The sequence below is a fragment of the Notamacropus eugenii genome, chromosome 1 (genome assembly GCF_028372415.1).
Source record: "Notamacropus eugenii isolate mMacEug1 chromosome 1, mMacEug1.pri_v2, whole genome shotgun sequence".
Lineage (NCBI taxonomy): Eukaryota > Metazoa > Chordata > Mammalia > Diprotodontia > Macropodidae > Notamacropus > Notamacropus eugenii.
In genome coordinates this window covers 516,767,694-516,791,664 of record NC_092872.1, presented here as the reverse complement: position 1 = coordinate 516,791,664, position 23,971 = coordinate 516,767,694, and the positions used below count along the sequence as shown (strand labels likewise).

At 43.4% G+C, this 23,971-nt stretch overlaps 1 protein-coding gene and 1 long non-coding RNA gene across 2 annotated transcripts; both read left to right on the top strand.

Moving 5' to 3' along the window:
- The first annotated feature begins 4,637 nt into the window (after positions 1 to 4,637).
- LOC140519992 (uncharacterized) lies at positions 4,638 to 22,085 on the top strand. The gene is made up of 2 exons (XR_011972349.1): positions 4,638 to 4,747; positions 14,926 to 22,085. It is a non-coding gene; the product is annotated as an uncharacterized lncRNA (long non-coding RNA).
- On the top strand, positions 4,930 to 7,581 carry CEBPB (CCAAT enhancer binding protein beta). Its single transcript, XM_072633571.1, has one exon. It carries the CDS (start codon positions 5,527 to 5,529, stop codon positions 6,613 to 6,615), a length of 1,089 nt encoding a protein of 362 aa, XP_072489672.1. The 5' UTR covers positions 4,930 to 5,526; the 3' UTR covers positions 6,616 to 7,581.
- Positions 22,086 to 23,971: the final 1,886 nt, after the last annotated feature.

Here is a 23,971-nt window from a genome sequence, read left to right as displayed (position 1 = left end):
GGCAAGTCACTTAACCCTGTTTGCCTCAGTTTCCTCATCTATAAAATGAGCTGGAGAAGAAAATGGTGAACCACTATAGTATCTTTGCCAAGAAAACCCCAAATGGGGTCACAAAGAGTTGGATATGACTGAAAAATGACTGAACCACAACAACATGGCTATAAAAGTGCTTTGAAATATACAAAACACTACATCAAAGCAAGAGAATGTTGTAGCTGGTGTGTATCAATGGAGACAACCTGAGAGAGGTCATTGCCTCTTTTTGATAAACACACTCGCAGAGTAGAAGCACCCTGAGGCACCTCAGAATATAGAATATCAGAGCCATCAAGATCCTAGAGACTGTTTAGTTGAATCCTATCATGTTAACAATGAGAAACTTGAAGCTTAGGGAAGGGAAAGCAAGGAGTAGGGGATAAACATTTATTAAGTGCCAGGCACTGTTTACAAATTTGATTCTCACAATTCTGAAAGGTAGTAACATCATTATACCCATTCTACTGCTGAGGAAACTTGCTAAGTCACTTGCCCAGAGTCACACAGCTGAATTAATGGTATAAGATATTGTCTCACAACTTGATCTGCCTCTTTCCAGTTTTCCATGGAAGGGAAGAGGTCAAAAGCTTGAAAGGGAAGGGATTCAGTGGTCACTGATCCTGAGTCCCCTCTAGGAGCTGAGCCATCTGGATGGCCTTCACAAAGACCCTCCTTTGGAGAGTGGACCTGGGAAAATTCCCTGAATATGTTTGTTACAAGCTGTCTGATTCATCAGAATCTTAGTGCAGCTCAAGCCTTTGATTCCCAGGGCATAGCAGTTTCCAAATCAATGTTGTTATCAAGGGCAACCTTGAAGGGAGAGAGGAGAGAAAGTATGAGATAGTAAGAGCCTTCAACTTAGAGTCAGGGCACATGGACTTCAGTTCCAGGACCATGTGTGACCATGGGCAAGTCATTTCTCTTTTCTGGGGCATATTTTCCTTCTCTTTAAGATCAGGGAATCAGTGTATGTCCAATAACTGGGAGATGTATGAATAAATCGAAGGATATGAATGCAATGAAATGAGATGTAACTGCACCATAAAAATGATAATTATTAGGAATGTGAAGAAATATGGGAAGAAATAAAATGATGTAAAGTGAGGGGAACAGAATCATAAGAAATATATAATGAATCATAAGAAATGCATAAATATATGACCACTACATAAAAAAATTATGGCAACCAAATAAAAAATGTACAGAATAAAAAAAAAGATAAAAAAGAAACATGAAAGCAAAAGGAATAGTTTTATTTTGTTAAATTAATGTGCATATTTTAAAGACCAATGTAAGCAACTTGGACTTTGTAATTTACAAAAGATTTTCATATAGAGTATTTCATTTGACCCTCAAAACTATATGAGTTCAGCAGGTATCAGAAAAATGCTAGCTTCTCTAGGGTACAGACTGCTTCATTTTTGTCTTTTCATTCTCAGTGCCTTGCATGGTTATCTGCCATCTAGTAGGCATTTAATAAATGTTGAATTGAATTGTTCTGTCTACAGTCATTTTATATTTTATTTGAATGTTTTTGTTAAGAGTTATGAAGTTTAGAATAAACTGAAAATTAAAAGAATAGAATGAAGGGATTGGACTAAGTTTTATCTTTCAGTCCTGACATTCTAGGTTCTGATAGTGTGTCTTGATGTCCCTTTCCATTTCTGACAATCTATAGTCTAAGATCCGTTATGACTGTATTATCTCACAAAGGGGTAATGTACATTCTGAAAATGTTGACTGGTGACCCGGCCCTGGACAAAACAGCAATAACACTGGCATTAGATTTTATTATTTACAGAGTGCTTTGCAGAGATTATTTTATTTGATCTTCATAATTAAATAAAACAAAACAGATATTTATTCCATTTCATGTTAAAATTGTTTATTCTGAATTTAAACACAAAAAAAAGAACATTTCTATATATACAGAACACAAAAAAGATTCTACATGAAACCATGAACCAATATTTCATACCACTTGCTTTTTAAAAATGAAAGTATATTATAAATTCTACATGTTTACTTTTAAAACTGTCTTGCTTGTCATTGTTTTCCCACACTACAGATGATCACACCAATGATTTGGCTGATGTCATAGAGCTAATGAGCAAGAACTCAAATCCAGGTTTTCTGATGCTCTCTCCATTATATGACATCTTTTTTGTGCAACAGTTTCAAGTTTTGTGTATTTTTTTTTAAGCTTCAGCCTCTTGCTTGGGTCAGGTGCAATTGTTCCATTTGTGGAACTCCAGGGATGGTTCTGACCTCTGGCCTCCCAACCTCTCTCAAGGCTGTGGAGAGGCCCTGAAAAATTTTCAGGCTCATCCAGTTGATCTGTCCCCAGGCTCCTGAGATGTCATTTTTCCACCAGCACTTACAGGGCAAAGATCACTGAAGGAGCAGATAAAATAGGGCTTGAGCAACATCTTGCAGGGGTGAAGGCCTGGGGGTGTTGGGTCAGGGATCACCAACAAATAAGCCTGTATGAATGTATGCATGTGAATGTCTGGGATATGTGTGTGTGGGGGGCGGGGAGGGAGCAGGGTTTGTGGGAGGGTTTTAGGAGGAGGGCAGAAGACACATTGGACAACTTGATCCTGGACTGATGGAGGGAGCTGTCCAAAACATGAACAATGCCAGGGCTATCAGGAAGTTCTAGCTTTGCCATCTAACCAGAATTCACTGGTGTCTCATGGACAATTCCAGCAAGGAAAATAAACTAGGCAGGAAACCAGTTGCAGAACCATAGAATGTCATCTAGAAGGGCTCTTAGAACATAAAAGGTACAAGGAACTATAGAACCTATGGTGTTAGAGCTGGGAGAAAACTTAGAAGTATCCCCCAACCCCATCTTGTACATAAAAAAAATGAGGTTCAGAGAGAAATGACTTACTCAGGGTCATATAGTGAGTACTAGTGGCACAGTTGACCAGAATCTGTATCTCCTGACTTCTAGTCCAATATGTACTGTTCCTCTCCACCTTCCCCCACAAAATGCTACCTTCATATTCTTAAGTAGTAAAGGAGACCAGCCTCCCCCAAGCAGGCCTGTCACATACTCTGAATGGCAAGTTATTTAGTAGAGGCTTCCAGAAAAGACCTTCTTTCCAACTAGAGGAATAGTCTAAGATGAAAGAAATGAAACCAGTGATGAGTCAAAGTCTCCTCTGTGACTGTCTACTCTTTTCTGTGGCCCAAGTCATTGAACCAGGATAGGTTCTGGGCAGTGGGAATTTCATTCCTGTTCCAGGTTAGAAGAGGAATTAGGAGAGGAAAGTTGCCCTATTCTTTCTAGTTACCTAGGAGTTCTGTGGGGTACAGGGCCAGGGGATAATGGGTACCATTTCTATTTTCAAGAGGGCTTGGAAGAAACAGGGGCAGTGTGAGTCAAATAATTTCTTGAACTCCCCAGATTTAAGACAGAAGGCATTCAGTGGCAGGTAAATAGAATCCAGGGGTCTTCTTCCACTTTAGGGGAATCATGGCTTCTTTCCTATTCTTTGCTAGCCTCTGGTCTCTTTTCTCCCTTGGGAAGTGCTGAGACCTTCCAAGTTAACCTTTCTCAGAAACAAGTCTTTCTTTCCCTGTGTTCACTTTCCTCCAGGTAGGCTGGCCAGGCTAGTTGTAAGGGGAGCATGTGTGAGGAATAATATTAATTTGAACCTGGAAGGGGCTTGAGGGCAGCTAGTACAAATCTCTCATTTTACAATAGAAGAAACTGAGGACCTGGAAGTTGCTGTGGTAGAAGGGAAAGATCATTGGGTCTGGAGCCAGAATATCTGAGTTCAAGTCCCATAAGTCTCAGTTTTCTTCTCTGCAAAATGAGGAAGCTGATCAAAGTGACCTATAATGTCCTTTCCAGCTCTTAATCTTAAAATCCTCTAACTTGCTGGTTAAGTGGTCGTCAGAACTAGAGTCCAGATCTTCATTCGTTCTCAGATTATTTGCCTTGTATAGAAGACCCAAGTCCAAAGGCTAACACTGAGGCTTGCTCCTGGTGGCAGATCACCACTCTTGGGGACAGCCAGTACATATAGAGCACCCTTACACCCCAAGTGGGTGCGCTGGACCAGACTTGCACATAAGCTCAAACTTACCGATGTCTACAATCTACTCCCAAGAACATCCCAAGAATCCACCCCCAAGAATCAAGTTTTCGGCTCCCCAGTGGACTGGAAAGAGTCTTGGGGGCTCCAGACACAAGTGAGGTGGTACAGGTAGAGGTAGAGGTGGAGAGAGAGAGGGAGGGGGAGAGAGAGAGAGAGAGAGAGAGAGAGAGAGAGAGAGAGAGAGAGAGAGAGAGAGAGAGAGAGAGAGAGAGAGAGAGAGAGAGAGAGAGAATTGACAGCTTGGAGGGAAGGAAACAAGGGCAAGTGCCCCGGCCTACAGGTGCATCGGGAGGTGGGGACAAAGCACCGCACAGAGCCAGAGCTGCCTCGGGTGGGATGGAGAAGCTCTGGAGGCAGGGCCAGATCGTGGCGGTGGGAAACTGGTTTCCCTGGCCCGGATTTCTGCCCCAGATCCTCTGCTAGCCCACTCTCCAGCAGGCAGGGGGTTAGGGGGCGGGGGGCGGGGTGGGGCAGGGAGGGGCGGGGAGTGCAAACCAGAGGAGAGCGAAAGGGAGGCAGGGCCGCAAGCAAAGACCCTCGGAGGAGTGGGAGGCTCGGAAATCCTCGGCCCCTTTCGAGAGGGAAACCTGGGGGTGGAGGTAAGATCTACACAGGGCTTAGATCTAGGAGACTGAGGAATGGTGGCGTGTGTGTGTGTGTGTGTGTGTGTGTGTGTGTGTGTGTGTGCGCGCGTTCTTTCCAAGGGGGCGGGGCCGCACCTCCCCCAGCCTCTCCCTTGGGATAGGAGCTGGGGCGCACGCGATCGCCTCACGCGTAGTCCGCAGGACCCCCAAAACGCGCATCGCTGGCTCGGCTTCCTTCTCGGGTTGCGGGGCCGGGTCGCGGCGCTAGGACTGCGGGGAGCTTTCGGTGGCGGTGGCGGCTGCAGGGGGAGCAGGGGAAGCGGCGGCCCGGCATGCGCGGCTTGGGGCAGGCTGCCAGCCGTGACGCAGCTATGGGCCGTTGCTAAGGGCCGCCTTTATAAATAACCGGCGAGCGAGAAACTTTAGCAAGTCACAGCCGCGCACGGGACCCGGAGGGACCAGATGGTCCGGAGCAGCCGCAGCCACAGCCACGGTAGCAGCGGCCACAGCAGCTCCAGCAGCCGCGGAAGCAGTGCCGAGCGCCGCAGAAGCCCACCCCAGCTCGGTGCTCCGGACCCCGGCAGCAGGGACAGCCGAGCCCCTGGGGATCCCAGAACGCCTGGCGCAGCTTGAGCTGAAAGCAGCCTCCGTCTCTGCTCCGGAGGATTGCAGCGGCCGGGGCAGAGGGGGGCCGCGAAAATCCTCAAGCCAAGCCCCCCGCCCCAGCCTGCTCCCTTCTCCCTCCCCCCCCTTTCTCCCTCCCCCTTCCCCTTCCTCTCTCCCCCTTTGCTTTCATGCAACGCCTGGTGTCCTGGGACCCAACATGCCTCCCTTTGCAGCCTCCGGCCTTTAAATCCATGGAAGTGGCGAACTTCTACTACGAGGCGGACTGTTTAGCTCCCTTCAAGCTGCACCCGCCCCGGCCCGGGGGCCGTTCTATGAGCGAGCTCAGCATCGGCGACCACGAAAGAGCCATAGACTTCAGCCCCTACCTGGATCCGCTGGGCGCCCAGCAGCCTCAGCAGCCGCCGCCGCCTCCCCCAGCAGCGGGGGGGAACTTCGAGCCGCCTCCTCCCGCCTCCTCCGCCGCCTCCGCCTCCTCCGCTCCCGCCTCCTCCGGCCACCCCCACGCGCACCCTCCTCATCCCCCCCACCACCACGATTTCCTTTCTGACCTCTTCGCGGACGACTACGCCAAAGGCAGCGGCTCCGTCTGCAAGAAGCCGCCGGGCCCAGACTACAGCTACCTGAGCCTGGGCCGCCTAGCTCAGCAGGGCGCGAGCAAAGGCGGCTTGCACCCTCCGGGCTGCTTCACGCCCCTTCAGCCGCCGCCGCCACTGCCACCGCCGGGGGCAGGCGAGCTCAAGGCCGAACCCGGTTTCGAACCGGTGGCGGACTCGGTGCCTTGCAAAAGAAAAGAGGACTCGGCGGCCGGGCCGGGCGGGGGCATGTCCGCCGGCTCGCCCTATGCCATGCGCTCCTACCTGGGCTACCAGTCGGTACCGAGCGGCAGTAGCGGCAACCTGTCCACGTCGTCTTCCTCTAGTCCCCCCGGGACCCCGAACCCGACGGAGAGCAAGGCCGGAGGCTGCTACCCGGGCGGCCCGACCCCGCTGCCAGCCAAGAGCAAGGCCAAGAAGAGCGTGGACAAGCACAGCGACGAGTACAAGATCCGCCGGGAGCGCAACAACATCGCGGTGCGTAAGAGTCGCGACAAAGCCAAGATGCGCAACTTGGAAACGCAGCACAAAGTGCTGGAGCTGACGGCGGAGAACGAGCGGCTGCAGAAGAAGGTGGAGCAGCTGTCCCGAGAGCTGAGCACGCTTAGGAACTTGTTCAAACAGCTGCCCGAGCCCTTGCTGGCCTCCTCCGGACACTGTTAGCCCAGCGGCCGGCCCTCTGGGGCCCCAGCCTCCGCCAGCGCGGGGAGGCCTCTCGCTCTTGTGGCCCGCGCCCCTCTAGGACACTTGGCCGGGGGGACTTGGGGTGATCGTATCTGGCCACCGCTGACCGCCACATCTGGAGACTGCTAGCCTCGGGGCTGTTTACTTCTGCTCCCGGGTGGGGCAGACCTAGCAGAGAGGAGAGAAAGGGCAGAGACTCGAAGATTTGGTGGGTGTTTGTGTGGGGAGAGGAGGAGAATGGTAGGTTGTTTTCGAGGCGGGCCGCCGGGGGTTGTTTTAGATTCTTGTTTGAGTGAGGGCCCTGCGGGGGCGGCACCATCGACCTCCGCTGTCCGCCAGTCCTCCCCGCCTTCCCCCCCTTGACTCTCCGTCACCCGAACAACCCCTTGTGAGAGCCTTCAAATATTCCCTTTCCCGTCAACCTCCGGCGACGTTTGAAAACTTGTGCGCCTTGCCTGGTTGACGAATTGGCTTTCTTGTTGGTAATTTTATTATTTTATATATATATATATATATATTTTCCCACCAACCAAATGTTCAGATCGGGGATCTCTGCGAATTTGTGGCATAGTGTTATTTAAAAACCCAGAAATTATGTGTATGTGTATATGCCCGTGTGTATATACACATACATGTGTATATACGACATGTGTATAGATACACACAGATCTAGCCGAGCGGAGCAGGGAGGGCGGCGGGCAGGCAAACAGAAAGTGAGTGATGCAATCTTTAAACATGGCTGGGAACGACTGTGTACACAACTGATGTAACCACGTGTAACTGTCAGTCATGGATTGAGTAATCTGTTAAAGATGTTCCTACGTTTTTTTATTATAAAGAATAATCTATTTCTATAAGGAAAAAGGCATCTGTATATTTTGGGATCTCTGCGTTTGAAGCATTAATAATGAACAATTTTAATAAACTTTTGCGTCTAGTAAAAGAGCCTTGGGGGGGCAGTGGTTTGCTTTTTGGAATTTTTTCCTTGAAAGTCTCCCCACCTCATCCCTCCCCCTCCTCTAAGGCCTTTGGGTTTGGGGGACTTTGAGATAGGTCTCCAGGAAGTGGTTGGAGGCAGCTGTTTTCAAGGACAGAAGCTTGCTGGAGGCTGGGCTTTGAATGACTCAGCAGAATTATGGTAGGAGCCCGGGTGACCCACGGGGCTGTGTGGAATTGGGTCTTGGGAGAGAAGTTCCCCTCTGCAGGGGGTCCCTTCGTCCTCAGAGCTTCCCCACTCTGGGGGGATTTGCTGGGGAGGGAGGTGTAGGAGAGAGGAAGGGGGAGAGAGACAGAGAGACAGAAAGAGAATGGGGGATGGGGTGGCGGGGTGGTGGGGAGGGTGGAAAGGGGCGGGGCTGTCTAATCTGTGGTCCAATCACAAGACAGGTCGGTCTTTGCCCCTCCAGCCGCAGAACCCGGGAGAAGTAAGGAGCGTGTGGGTAAAGGGGAATTGACCGAGATTCCAATCCCCCGCCGACTGAAAAAGACTCGGGGAAGAGGGAGAAGTGGCAGCTTGGTTTTCTTTGCTGAATCACAGGGCTGACGCTAAACTCGACTAGAAGAAGGGCCAGAGCCTAGAGGGGGAGGGGGAAGGGAAGCAGGGCCCTGCGCTGAAGGTTTACCGTTCTGACATACTGAGCTAGAACTGTGCCCAAAGTGGGAAGAAAGTTCAAAAGAACTTCAGAGAATCACATGTATCAGAGCTGGCAGGAACCTTATCGATCATCCATCTAGTCCCATGTCATTTTGGGGGAAGGGGGTCTGCCTCCTTTCTTATCCAACTAAGGCCCAGAAAAAAGTGATTTCCAAGGTCGCACTACCAGTGGCCGAGCCACTAGAATCCAGGACTGTTGGTTCCTAGTTTAATGCTACTTTAAGTTTGCCTGTGTGTTGGAGGACGGGAGGGAGGGTCTGGGAAAGTAGTGAAGTTGATTGTTTGTGGCATTGGTGTAAAAAAGAGTGTGCTTGTGGGACCAGGAAGCCTAGGTCAACTGCAAAGTAGGGCAGGTGGGAGGAAGAAATAGTCCTTTGCTAGAATAGCCCATGGTGTACCTTCCCCATCCCAATTACCTCCTCTCCTCTCCCTTTTCCCTACTCCTTCCTTTTCAAGGCCCCAGTACAGGACTGAAGCATCCAGAAGGAAAAGGAGACTTTTGAAAGCCTCTTTGTATTTAGAGGCTAAATCCAAATTTGGGCTTGTCTTCTCTAGGCACTGGAAGATCTAAAAGGGAGGGAAGCAAAAGAATTTACTACATAATCTATGGGTGTGGGTGACACCTGTTATCATAGGCTCAATGAATGTTAGAGAATTGGAAGGGGGCCTGGAACATAGGATATAACATATTAGAGTTGAAAAGACTCTAGTTGAGGTCACCTAGCCCACCAGTCTCATTTTATAAAGGAGAAAACTGATGTACCCTCATCCTGATAAAAATTTGGAGTTGGACTTGGATTCAGTTTGGAGCTGGACTCAGATCTTAGCTCTGCTACTTGTTTGGGTGATACTGAGCAAGTCACTTTCCATCTTGGGGCCTCAGTTTCCTCATTTGTAAGATAGAGGTTTGGGCTAGATCAGGGATTCTTAAGATTTTTTTTTTTGTAACATCCTCTGGGCAGTCTGGTGAATTCTATGGTTCCCTTTTCTGAATATTTTTTTAGTGTATAAAATTACATGCATAGGGAAGCCAATTATCTTGAAATACAGTATATATATGTATGTATGTGCATGTATATATATGTATAGGAAGCTAAAGAGGTTCACAGACCCCAGGTTAAGAACCCCTGGACTAGATGAACTCTAAGAAGGACTCTTCCAGTTCTGATATTTTATGCTCCAGGTAACTCATAGTGCCTTGACTACACAGGCAGATAGCAAGTTTGTGGCACTTATATCAGTAGCTGCTTAGAAACCCAAAGAAGGATCTGGCCTGACTCAAAGGAGCCAGCAATGTTTGAAGACAGAAACATGCTCTGCCCTCATTCTTCCTGGAGCTATAGTGCCTTTCATTCAAAACCAATCTTCCAAGATACACTCACAGTTGATCAGGGCTCCCCCTCTAATGATGGTGGCATTGGACTTGAAGTTCTAAGATCCTAATTTAGATCCTGGCTTGGCTACTTCTTAGCCATGTGACTTTAGGCAAGTCTCTTCCCCTTCTCTTGGACACAGTTTCCTCATCTGTAAAATGAGAGGGGTGGGTCTAGATCAAAGGTGTTAAAAGGTAGGGCCTTATGGGACCTATGACACTCCCAATTATGTCGAGGAGTAAGATGTAATTGGGAAATATTTAACAAAATAAAAACACAATAAAATATAGATAGTATTACATTTTAAACTAAGTTGATATGCAGCCCACAAGAGATCCTTATGTATGGATTAGTGGCCTCTATTTCTATTTGAGTTTGGGCTAGATCATCAACATGGTCCCTTCTGACACCCCATAATATTAAGGATTCTTCACCTTGGACCTCCTGAGCCACCAGCCAGCACTGGCTCTGGAGAGCTTCCAGTAATTCTCTGCTCATGCCTCCCGAGGCCCCTGTTGCCTCACTCTGCAAGCTAACAGCAAAATTTCCCAGTACTCCCACTAAAACTTGCCACAATGTATTGAAATGTTTTCCCTTCCTTCCTGCCCCCTGAATAGCTCCAGGCTCCAAACTTGGACACTGTGGCCTGTATCTCCAGTCCGTTAATTCTTCCTAGGCTCAGCATTTGCAGAGTAGCAGAGAACGCTGTCAATCAATAAGTGTTTACTAGAACAGAAACCAGAAAATCACAGGTCTTAGAATGGTCTTTAAAAATCACTTCAAATAATTATAATTATTAATATGGTGGTCTTTGGTTTACAAAGTTTTTTTCTTGTAATAACATTGTGAGTTTCAAGTTTAATTAATACTGTAGTTATTTAAAAGTGTAATTGAAAATCTTATTGCCCCCATTTTACAGATGAAGAAAGTGAGGTTCAGAAGTAGTGAAATAAATTCCTAGGTTCATAGATAGTGTGAAAGTTGGAAGGAACATTAGAGAATATGCACAACTCTCTCATTTTGTAGATTAGGAAACTGAGGAACAGTTGCCCAAGGCTACTGTTAGTAGAATAATTGAGACTTGAACTTCCATCCCCTGACTCCTAGTCCAAAGCTTTTTTCTTTCTTACTGTTTCACGTACTGTGTTATATCTAGAAGGAACCTTAGGAATCATCTAATTCAGCTTCCTTATTTGATAGTTCAGGAAAATAATTTCTTAAGTTGTGTAGCTATCTATAAAGCTCTCACTAGAACCCAGGTCTCATGATTTCCTTTTCATTATTCTCTCTACTGATTTATGATGCCTTTTAGAATATCTTGTGTCCCAGATTTTAGGGTACACACAGTTTGGTTGTGTCTTTTAGACATACTATTATTTATTTGCATGGAGTAAGATGTAAGCTCATTAAGCAATAGTAAATGTTCATAGAGATGGATCTGTAAGATGCCATAGTCCAAATATCTGACCATAAGAGATTCCAGAAACCCATACCCCGAGGCCACTGGCAAAATACATCTTATTCAAGCTGAAACTAGAGTTCCCTGCTAGTACTAGTCAACACCAACTGGCTTCCTATACTACTCAGGCACTACTACTACTACTACTAATAACTGATATTTATATAGCCCTTATTATATGCCAGGAACTGTGCTAAATGCTTTAAGATTATTATTTCATCCTTATAAACCCCAGGAGTTAGATACTATTATTAATCCCCCTTTTACAGATGAGGAAACTGAGGCAAATAGAGGTTTAGTGACTTGTCTAGGGTCAGATAGCAATTAAGTGTTTGAGCTGCATTTGAACTCAGATCTTTCTGACTCCAGGCCCATTGGTCTATCCACTGCATCATCTCTGTGCCTCACTAGGATATTTGGGCTAATTCCCTTGGGATTCTGGTCATCACACATGCTACCTCTTGAGAGAGTGAAAGCCATTTTACAAGTTCAAGACCAGTCCTCCAGTACAGTTGTTCCACTGATTTCCTCAAAGATCAGTCTTGAAGCATAACAACTCCCAATATGTTGTAACATTGTAATCCTAAGTGCTTTTATCTATTAAACTAAATGGTTGAGTTAGATCTCGGAAATTCCTTTTCACTCTGACATTCTACATCCTATATCCTAAGGGCCTGTGCACTTCTGACATTCTATGTTCTAGGATCCTTTCAAGCTATGTTATTTTATGTTCTAAGGTTCTTTGGCATATTCTGTTGTTCTATAGAATCATAGTCCCAGAGCTAGATGAGACATCATCTGGCCCAGCTTCTGCCTGACCAAGAATTCTTTCTATATCCTCCCTAGAAAGTGGTCATCCGGCCTTGCTTATGTGCCCCTTGAGGCAGCCAGTTCTGCTTTTGGACAGCTCTAAATGTTAGGAAATTTTTCCTTCCATCAGGGCCTAAATCTGCCTCAACAACTCCCACACATTGATCCTAGCTCTGCCCTCTGAAACAGAGGGGGATAACAGTCTAATCCTTCCTCTAAGTGACAACTCTTCCCTTTCTAGCTCTGACATTTGTTGTTCTATGTTCTACGTTCTCTCTCAGCTCTAACATTCTATGAGCCAGTTTCTAAATAGAGAGTGGAGGTGGACCTATTTTAAGCACATATGTACACATGTAAAAATCCAGATTTACAAAGATGATAAACTGAGGGGTGATTATTTGCTGAATATAAGAGGATTCACTGTAGGATTCTTATAAATAGCAAACTCTTCTAGGGTTCTTAAAATAGGAATTGACTTACATGTAGCTTTTCAGGAACACATTTATTATATAAAGCTAGGTACCTCAGTTACAAGCTCCTTCACAAATTTCCCATTTCCAGATGTATTTCATAATTTCTTTTCCCTTCCATTCTCTTTCCTTTCCTGCCCTCTTTCTTTTCCTTTCCTCTTTTCCTTTTCTCCAATGTCCTTTCCTTCTGTTTCCTTCCCCTTCCTTCCTCCTTTCCCTTCCTCCCTCCCTCCCTCCCTCTCTCTCTCTCTCTCTCTCTCTCTCTCTCTCTCTCTCTCTCTCTCTCTCTGTCTTCCAAAGTACAGTTCCCACCCACAGGCTCAATCCCCTGCTAACAGACATGGTAGGCTTGACCTGCTCTGTTTCCAACCTGGGCCCCAGGTAGGCAACCACCATATTGGTGGTGAACTTAGATTAGACCCCTGATGGACTTTGACTTACTGCAAAGCTCCTAAACTGTTGGTAGAAGCCTCTCTTGCATCAGGCTTCACAAGAGTGTACTACCACATCTGACTAATTCATTGTTACTTTAAAAAGCAGATCATTAAAATGGTCTTTATCTCATTCTGAGTACAGCTAGCAACTGTCTAAAAGAGCTCTTGTAATGAGTCTAACAGCAAATATTGGAGTCAGCTCTGAGTAGAGGGAAGAGCCCTGAACGGGGAGTCAGGGAAACTGAGTCCTAGTTCCAATTTTGCCAGGAACTTGCTATAAGAACTTGTGCACGTTGTTTTCCTTCTATAAAATGAAGAGATTAGACTAGATGGGCTCCAAGTTCTTTTATAATTCTGAATATTCTAAGTACAGTAGCTCCCAGTCACCTCCAAGATTAAATAGAAAATTCTCTGTTTTGAATTCAAAGCCTTTCATAACTTTTCCCACCCCCCACTTTTTCAGTCTTCTTAGCGTTCACTCTCCACATTTTGCCCACATACTCTTTGACCCAGTGACCCTTGTCGTTCCCAGACTCTGGGCATTTTCACTGGCTTCCCCCGTGTCTATGATACTCCCCCTTTTAATCTTTATTCCTTGGCTTCTTTCAAATGTGAAATCCCACCTTCTACAGGAAGCCTTTCCTGAGCCCTCTTAATGCTACTGCCTTTCTTCTCTTGAATGTTTCCAATTTATCCTGTTCACAGTTTATTTGTACATAATTGCTTGATTTCTGTCTCTCTATTACACAGTGAGCTCCTTGAGATTAGGGACTGTCTTTGCCTTTATCTCCCCAATATTTAGCATATGGCACACAGTAGGTGTTTAGTAAATATATATTGACCCACTAAAGTCCTTTCCAGCGATACCATTCTTTCACCCCCTTCCTGAATGTAGTAATTTTATTAAGTTGTAAGAAATATTCTTCCAAGTATGTCTCAAGAGAAAGTCATTGCTTAACAAGTATCCTAAACCTTTCTCTTTTGTTTTTTTTAAAAAAACTTTTATTAATATTTTCTGTTCTTACATCACCATAGTTATCACTCCCCCTTCCTGTCCCCAAGAGCCATTAGCTATGATATTCTATGTTCTAAGGTTCCTTTCAGTTCTGACATTCTATGTTTTATTATTTTAAAAAAATTGATTGAGGCCAAAAAGGGGGTTTTCTGTTAGCTGGGTAGGACTTTTGAACAGAAAACATTTTTTTTTTTGGTATTTAAACGTCTCCTTTCAGCTTTAATAGTGCGTGTTCTAAAACTTCTTCTAGCTCTGATATTCTGTATTTTAAGGTCAGATCTAAAAAGACTCTTAGGAAATATAATAACATAGCCTGAAAGGATCTTGAAACATAGAATGTCAGAACTGGGAGGGCTCTTAGGACAAAGAATCCAGAATATTAGAGGTTAAAGGGGTCTTTGAGATCTAGCTCAATTCCCTCATTTGTGAGATGAAAACATTGAGCACTGAATGTGAAATCTGTAGCTCTGCATTTCTGTGATTCTACTGAGCCTTTCTTTGTGCCTAGGCCTGTGACAAGTTCTGCAGAAGATGAGAGCAATGAGAAGACCCAGACCCAGCCCTCAAAGTATACACACTCTGCCTGGGAAGATAAGATTCACACACACACACATACACACACACAGGAAAACTGGGGAACAATCCAAGACAAGATAGAATCAATTGGCAGACATGTGGTTTATGCACTAGAATTGCAAAGGGAGGGAAGAGATTGGTGTTGACCTCATTCTTTTCTTGACTATGACATTAAAATGTTTTCTATCCAAGAGTTCACTCAGTTCACCACATCTTACTAAAGTAGGCTCCTTCAGTTTACTTCATGTCTTCAGTATCATCAGGTGAACTGAAACAAAATCCTGAGAACTGGGTTCTAATCCTACCTTTATTTTTAATCATTTGTTTCATTTTAATGTATGAAATAAAACAAGCATTTCCATAACAGAGTATAATAAAAAACATTTTCACATGAAACTGCCAATCTGTTATGTAGAACTTAATATTCCTTTTAAATATGTAATAAAGTTATCATATAAATTTCTTTTTTTTTCTCTTTTTCTTCCATCCCCCTCCCAGAGATGGCTGCCATTAGACACAAGAAAATTAGAAGAACATGAACATATTACTTATCAAACTTACGTATGGGAGGACAATTTATGAATAAACGAGATGGCGAGAGAGCAGTTAAGTGTAAAATGGATCATTTTGATTACGTGGAACTAATCCTATGTTTTGTGATATGGTGGAAAATGTGTGGGCAGGACATGGAGAGATCTGACTTTAAACCCTAGCTCTGTGACTTACCTACTCTATTACTTTAGGGAAGTCACATTAGCTATCTGAGTCTCAGTCTCCTTATCTATAAAATGGGGAGAATAACACTTGTTCTACTAACCACACGTGATTGTTGCAGAGAACGTGTTTTGTTTTTGCTATGAGACTTTGCACACATGAATAGCTCTTCTCTTGGTTGTGCAAAAAAGGAAACAGATTCCCTTTTCTGCCTCTGTCAATTTTCTAATGAGCCAAATTGGGAGGTAAATGGGACCATGAAGTGTGAATGTTCCTGAACTCCTTGGAAGAAAGGCATTGTGGATTAAAAGGGATGAAAATTAATTGTCTGATAGAACCAGCAAACTGAAGACTTCCAAATTTTTCTCAAGGGAGCCAGTTAGAGCTATATTTTCCTTTGCAAGGGTTTGCAACACATGCCTACTCCCTATGTTGGGAGAAAAATATTTCTATTTACTGAAGTGACCATGAGAGAAGATAGATGAGGCCCTGGAAGAAGACCAAGGTTTCTGTAAGGACAACTAACTCCCTGTAGAACTCAATTCCAAGGAGAGTTGGCCCTTGACAAAATCGTGGAGCATTTCAACTGGTTTGGGGGGCTTCCAGACCACCTCCCTTTCTGCTTCTTGTCCCCTAAGGCCCCTGCCTTTTTAGTTTGTCTACATTCTTTATCCTTAAACCTGCTCTCAGAAAATAATTTCTAACTTATTTGTTCAGTCATTCATTTATTTATTTATTTTTCGGTTAACAAAAAATCAACTTTCCTCCTCCACCACCCCTCCATTGAAAAAAAGAAGGAAAAACAATACACTTGTAACCAATATGCACAGTCAAACAAAACAAATTCCCACATTGAGCATGTCTGTGTCTGCACCCTGAGACCATCACCCTCTGTCAGGAAACAGGTAACTTGTTTACTTCATTATCAGTCCTGTGAAATCAGAGCTAATCCATTTTGATCAGAGTTCTTTTAAGTCTTTCAAAGGTGGTTGTTTCACAGTGTATTTGTTATTGTATGTTATTTTCTTGGTATTATCACTCATTGATACTTTAGCATGACTGGGTTTCAAAGGGTTTAGAGCTGGGAAAAAAACTCTAAGGGTAATCTAGCAGTTCTCACTTTGCAGATAGAGAAACTAAGGCTCAGATCTGTTGTGCCTTATCTTAGATCAGATGGCAAGTAACCAGCAAAATGTAGTTTTGAGCACAGAACCTCTGACTTCGTGACTGATGCCCTTGCCACTACAACAGGCAGCTTGCTTGAGGCACTGTCTTTATTCTTGCGTGAGGATTCCTGTTTCCACTCTGATCTGCAAGTGTAACTAGCAGTTGTCGTAGTTCATATTTGTCTGGCTACTTGACTGCAAGTCACTGGCCCACAAGGTGCAACTGCTGAGCCAGCTTCAGTGACACTTGAAAGATCGTGCATGGGTACCACAGACTAGAGAAGGGCCGATGTCCCCATTTTCATTAAGGAAAAATGGCATAGGCCAGGGAGCTTGACTCTAATTTTTTGGAAAATTTTAGAATATGTGACTAAAAGATTTTGGGTGAACATCTAGAAAGGGAAGAGGAAATTACAAAGAGCCAGCATGGCTTCATCAAGACCAGGTCATCCCACACTGACCTCATTTCCTTTTTTTAACAGGATGACTAAACTAGTAGATGAGGGGAATTCTATAGATATAATTTACTGAGATTTTAGCAAAACTTTAATCAAGTTTTTCATAATATTCTTGTGGAAAAGGTGGAGAGATATGAATTGTATGGATACTATGATCAGATGGATTCCAAATTAGTTGGATGGCCAGATTTAGAGTAGTTGTTGATAGTTCAGTGTCAGTGTGGCAGGAGATCTCCAGAGGACTGCCCCAGGATCTATGATTTGCCTTGTACTATTTAACATTTTAACCAATGACTTGGATAAAGGCATAGATAGTATGCTCATCAAATTTGAAGATGACACAGAGCGGGTGGTACAGGTCACATGCTGGATGAGAGAGTCTGGATCCAAAGGGACTTTTATAGGCTACAACACTGGACTAAATTTAATAAGATGAAATTCAATAGAAATAAATGTAAAGCCTTGCACTATGATATACAAAGTCAACTTCACAAATGTAGATGGAGGAGATATGGATAAATAGTAGTTTTTCCAAAAAACAAGCAAAACAAAACTGTGGGTTTTAGTGGATTGCAAATCAGCATTGTGATGTGGCAGCCAAAAAAAATGGCAGCTAACGTGATCTTGGATTACATTTAGAGGGATATAGCTACCAGGAATGGAGAGGTGATAGTCCCCCATGCTATGCACTTATCAGGAGTCACTTGGAATCTTGTGTTCAGTCCTGGGCACCACAGTTTAAGAAGGATTTTGATAAATTGGAAAGCATCCAAAGAAGGACAACCAACATGGTGAAGGATCTTGGATCCATGACATGTGAGATTTGGTTGAAGAAACTGGTTGGTCTGGAGAAAATATGAATGGGGGAGGGGGAAAGACAAGATAGCTGTCTTCAAGTATTTGAAGCTGTCATGTGAGAGAAGGATTAGACTTGCTCTGTTTTGCCCCAAGGGGCAGAACCAGGCATGATGAGTGGAAATTCCAAACAGGCAACTTTAGGCTTGATGTCCAGAAAAACTTCTTAATAATTACAACTGTGCCAAAGTGGAATGGACTTTCTCAAAAGGTGGTAGGCTCTTCACCACTCACCCCTTGGAGTTTTTCAAGCAGTCAGGTCAGTGACTTGTTGAAAACATTACATTACGGTTTCTGAGTGTATGGTTTAGGCCAAATAGAAGCTGATATGTCTTCCAACTCTCAAATCCTGTGATTCTGGATTCATTTTTTAGGGATGTTGCAGAGGGGTCTGTTTCTGTTAAGGTAAGTTAAGCTAAATGTCCTTCCAGCTCCGAGGTTTTGGATCTAGATATGAGGTTATGGATTGTCTCTCATATCTTACCATTTGTCTACTCTGCCTGTGACTTTTTCTGGTCTTGATTCCCTTCTGGCTTATAGTGAGGACTCTGCTGAGTCCATTTCACCTCCCCCTTCCCCCCAATGCTGGTGTTTAGACCTTCCCCTGGTCATCTCATCCTCCCTTGGGCAGGTGACCTGGAGGCTTCCCTGTTTTCCATAAAAGCATACACTGTTTGAAAACAGCTGTGGGCTAAGCTTTCCTACTTCACTGGTTTTCTTCCTTGCCTGCAGGAAACATACCTGAGGCTCTCGTTCCTCTATGTCAATGACCAATTCCACTTGCCAATGGCCACTCTTTCAGGCTCTCCTGAATTTTCTACCCTTCCCGATGAAGAAGAAAAGCTATTAGTCCCAGCTAAGCCCCGTGTTCTGACCTACATTCCAGTCTTAGCTCTTTCATTTCTAGGTTGGGCAACTTTGGGCAAATCAGTTACTCTTTCTGGACCTCAGTTTCTTTGCTTGTAAAATCAGGGTTTTGGTGAGATAATCTCTAAGGTGCTTTCTAGCTCTGATGTTCCTCTAGCCCTATCTATGAGGCATAGTAAAACCTATAATGGGAGTCATAATGGAGTAGATGATGTGATATCATTCAGTAGGAATGACAAAAGCCATTTGGGTCCAATATTTGGTCAGTTTGTCAAAGGAGCAAATCAGCATTTGATCAATTACTGAGCTGTTATTGAACACCAGGTACCAGGTACTATGTTAGGCACTAGAGATACAAAGACAAATATATGTGTGTGTATAGTATGTATTTGTGTATGCACATATATAGACATGCACACATACATACATGTGTATGTGTATAGTATATGTATATAGGTGTATGCATACATATATACACATACATGTGTGTATGTATATTTATATGTGTATATGTACATATATACACATATATATATCCTCTTCCTTTAATGCACTTACATTCTATTGAGGGGGAAAACACTTCCATAGATAAGTAAATACAAAATATATACAAAGTATTTTGCTGGGGAGCACTCACAATTGGGGTGATCACGAAGAGCCTTATGAAGGATATGGCACTCAAGCCAAGTCCTGACAGATTTTAAAAGGGGAACGTGAAGAGAGAGTGAATTCAGGTTTGAGGGATAGCCTGTGTAAAGGTGTGCAGATGGGAGATGGGGATGTCTTATGGTTGGACTTGTAAATGGAATACTGTGTGCTTAGCCCATGCTTAGGGAGAGAAGAAAGGTCCACATAGGTGCATTTGTGATCTGGGGCCCTTTCTAAGAAAACTGTATTTCACCTAGTCAGAGCATCAGAACCTTTCCAGGATCTTGTCCTTAGGCACCAGAAGCTGCAGCTGCAGTGGACCAGTTAGACTGCTCATTCTCTTCCCTTTGCCAAGTAGCCCCATGCCCCTGGCTTTCTCAAACATACCCAGTGACCTTCCTAGTCAGTTCTGTAGGGATGGAAATTAAAGGAAGTTGTGAACAGCCTGACTCTACAGATTTCATGCAGACTTCAAGGGCCAAGCTTGATGTCTTGATTTTTATAGCTGGGTCACAGGGTCACTGAAGCCTTCGGGAGACACTTGGCAGGACAGCTGGATGGGGGCAGGGTGAATGGAGGGGCTTCCCTGAAAATTCATCAGAGCGGTATATTGGAAAGAGCCTGGGTCTCATGGTCAGGAGACCTCAGTTCTATCACTAACTCTCTGTGTAAGTTCAGGTAAGTTACTCTTTCTGGCTGTCAGTATCTCCATAAAATGAAGCAAATGGAGTAGATGAACTGTAAGGATACTTCCAGCTCTGACCCTGAATGAATCTACCTAGAGTCCTAGACAGGATTCTCCAGGCACATTAAATTATTACAGTGTCTGATATTTCCTCACAACTCTGTATGGTAGGAAGTTCAAGTATTACTATCCCATTTTATAGTGAGGAAATTGAGGCTTGGGACAGAGAGAGAGAGAGACAGGGAGAAAGAAAGACTGCAGGGCACCTTGGAGAGGGGAACAGATGTTGCAAAATCAGACCAATGTCTCCTAAGAGCGCGGGAATGACTGCTCTAGAGAGGGAACGCAGGTGTAATAAAGAACATGGCTCCTGTTTTCTTAGAGCAAGACTTAACTTGACATGAATACAGCTACTTACCTATGTGACTTTGGGCAAGTCACTTCTTTCTAGGACCTAATCATTCTTCTGAAAAAGAGGGGCTTAAACTAATATCACTTTCAATATAAATTGATCGTGCTTCCCAGGTATAGGTTGGTAAATGTTTAACAATCACCTTCCCTCTCACACCCCTACCCCCAATGTGTGTATGACACTTCTAAGTTTAATTTGCAAAACTGACATTTTCTCCAGCACATTCTTAAGTCTAGACAATCAACAAAACAATAAATCAAGTCTTGATTTGTGGATTTCTGAGGTGTAAATGATTACATGGAAAATTTAACAATCAGCTCTTGGAGAGTCAAGTTGATCTGGCTCCAGTGCAGTTGCCATTGATGATTGACATGTATATGGCATTATTTTAAGGTTTGCAAAGTGCTTTACAACTGTTATCTCATTTGAGTCTCACAGTTATCTCCTTGGAACCCCACACCTTGGTAGGCAGTGCCAGAAAGTAGCTAGGTGGCACAGTGGATAGAGCATAGAGCCTGGAGTGAGATAGACCTGAGTTCAAATCTGACCTTAGACACTTGTGTGATCCTTGGGTAAGTGACTTAACTGCTGTTTGCCTCAGTTTTCTCATCTGTCAAATAGGAATGATGATAATAGCACCTACCTTCCAGGGTTGCTGTAAGGATCAAATGGGAGAATATTTGTAAAATTGAGCATATAGCATGAGCTGTATAAATGCTTATTCCCTTTTCTCCTTGACTCCCCCCCCCCCCCCCTACATTTTGCAGATGAGGAGACTGAAATTCAGAGAATAGTGCCTGCCAGTGGCTTCAGTAGTAAGTGGTGGAAGAGGAATTCAGACCCAGCTTGTCTTGTCTCAAAGTTTAGCATTTTTTCGCTCTACCACCTTGCTCCTGTGGTCATGTGATCTTTTTTTCCCCAAGCAGAAGGTAAGCTTCTCGGGGGCCTGGGCCAAATGTCCACCTCTGGGCTGTCTCAGGATTGTGCAGGTCCCACAAATCCCACCTTGTGTCCCTCCCCCACAAGTTTATGAAGGCAAAACCAACACAAGGGAAAATAATTACAATTAAAACAGCTTTAATTTCCATAGTGCTTCAAGTTTATAAAGGACTTTCCTCACAAAGTTCTGGCAAGAGGAGTGGGAAAGTGAAATTTTAGATCTTATGATTGAAAATGATAAAAACTCTCTATTTCCTCCTCATATCCCAGTGAGGGCAATAGTTAAGTAGTATGTAGTCAAAGAAAGCCAAGTCCGAAGACTTGCATTGAAATCCTAGTTCTAGCCCTTACTGAGTGTGAGACAGTGGCCAAGTCTGTTAACTTCTCTAAACATCAGGTTCCCCATTTGTAAAAATGGAATGGTAATGATCCTGGCAATATCTACCTCATACGTAGAAGGGGGTGGAGTAGGTGAAGGAAGCGCTTTGTATGAGTTATTTTTTGTTATTACTAGCCCCATTTTACAGAGAAGGAAGCTAAAATTTAGTCAGTCAGTCAATAAGCATTTGTTAATCACTGTATCTCTCTCACATACACACACATACCATTGTGCTAAGTGCACAAGGGTACACAAAGCGTGAATGCAAAACTAGGTAGGATCATAAGGTTTAGAACTGGAAGGAACCTTAGAGATCACAGAGGCCAATAGAGGCCAATTTTCTCATTTTACAGATGAGGAAAGTGAGAGTCAGAAAGGGGAAAGTGTTTTGCCCAAGACAACACAGATAATTAGTGGCAGAGGTAGGATTCAAGTCCAGTTTTCTGGCTCCAAGTCCATTGGGGGAGGGCAGGGGCAGAGAGAGAGAGAGGGAGAGAGAGAGAGAGAGAGAGAGAGAGAGAGAGAGAGAGAGAGAGAGAGAGAGAGAGAGAGAGAGAGAGAGAATGGAAGAAGTCACAGGCTAAAGGAATACAATTAAACCAGATGAAAACATCACAAAATTGTGAACCAGAGACTTTCTAAAATGGCAAATAGGATTGTATGAGCTGCTTATGAAAAAATGTTTCTAATAATTACAGATGACTTTATCTACAACTTTATCTACAAGGTTCATAAAGCACTTTACATTTAGGTCAGCTGAGCCTCATAAGAACCCTGTAAGCCAGGTGCTACAGGTATTTTTCTGCCCATTTTATGGAGGAGGAGACTGAAACTCAGAAAAGTTAAGTCAATTCCACATGGTGAGTGTTAAAGGTCAAATCTGAACTCAGGTCTCATGACTCCATGTCAACCTTACTTTCCATCATACCACACTGTCTAAATAATAACAATTCACTTTGTGTAGTTAGTGGGGAACTAGATAACCTCTGAGGTCCCTCCCACTTCTAAGCTTCTGAGTCTCTGTTCACCATTCCATCTCCCCACTAAAGGAAGTCCACAAGGGTCCTGCTCTTGTCAATGTTCTGGAGACCCAGTGGCCATAAGTATTTAAAACTAATCAAATAATATTTCCTTTTTTTTTACAGAAACTTTTTTTAATGGGAAATTTTTAAAATTTAGTTTTTAAATGATTAATTTATTTGTTTTCAGTTTTCTACAATCACTTCTGTAAGTCTTAGATTTTCTCTCCCTCCCTTCCTCCTCCCTACTCACAACAGCATGCAATCTTATATGGGTTGTAGACATACGTTCTTATTAAACACATTTTCACATTAGTCAGGTTGCAAAGAAAAATTATAATGAATGGGAGAAACCATGAGAAAAACCAAACCAAACCAAAACGTAACAAAAGAGAAAATGTTCTGCTTCATTCTGTGTTCCGATTCCATAGTTCTTTCTCTGGATGTAGATAACATCAAATTTTATTTCTTAAGAAAAAATGACAACAATGATTTTTTCCCCCTTCTTTCCCAAATCAGATTGGCCTCTTCTAGTGAACTTGAATTGGTCAGATTTGTAATCACAAGACCTGAGTTCAAATGTTGCCTCTGCTATGAGTGTGGGCAAGTCACTTCCTTTCGTTGGATCTCTTCTGCAAAATGAGGGATTTGGATTAAATGATCTTGAACTTACCTTCCAATTTTAAATCCTATGTTTCTATCATATAAATTCAAGAGTTAAAGTAAGAGGGAGGAAGAGAGTAGCCATTCCTCTCTTAGATGATCTGTTTCTTTGGGGGATTAGATCCAGGTTGGCAGCAGCTTATTGTAGAGGAGAGTGCTCTACTCAGGAAACTAGCTTCTTATCCCAGCTTTGCCATTCACTTACTGTGTGACCTTGGTCAAGTAAATTCCCTGTCTTCCGTCTCATGTCCTTATCTATAAAATGAAGGATGCAAGCATAAAGGAGAGGCATTAGAAAGGACAATCACTGAGGACCCATCTAATTATAACATTTTGTATTCTGTGTTTTATAACTTCTTCCACTTTTGACATTCTAGGTTCTATGTTCTAAGGTTCATCTTTAAGGCATGGAAGAGTTTTTAACCTTCTTTTGTATCATGGGCCCCTCTGGCAGTCTGGTGAAACCCATGAACCACTCCTCAGAATAATGTTTGTAAATGTGTAAAAAATACAAAGGATTACCAAGGAAATCAATTATATTGAAACGTTAAAACATATATTTAAATATATGTATATGTAATATGTTTAAATATATGTGGTATACTTATGTGTGATATATATAAATTTATATAGATAATATATATAAATTTACATTTATGTAGATATTATATAAATACTTATACAAGTTACAGTTCATATAGATAATATATTTACATTATATAAGTTATAGGTATAGATT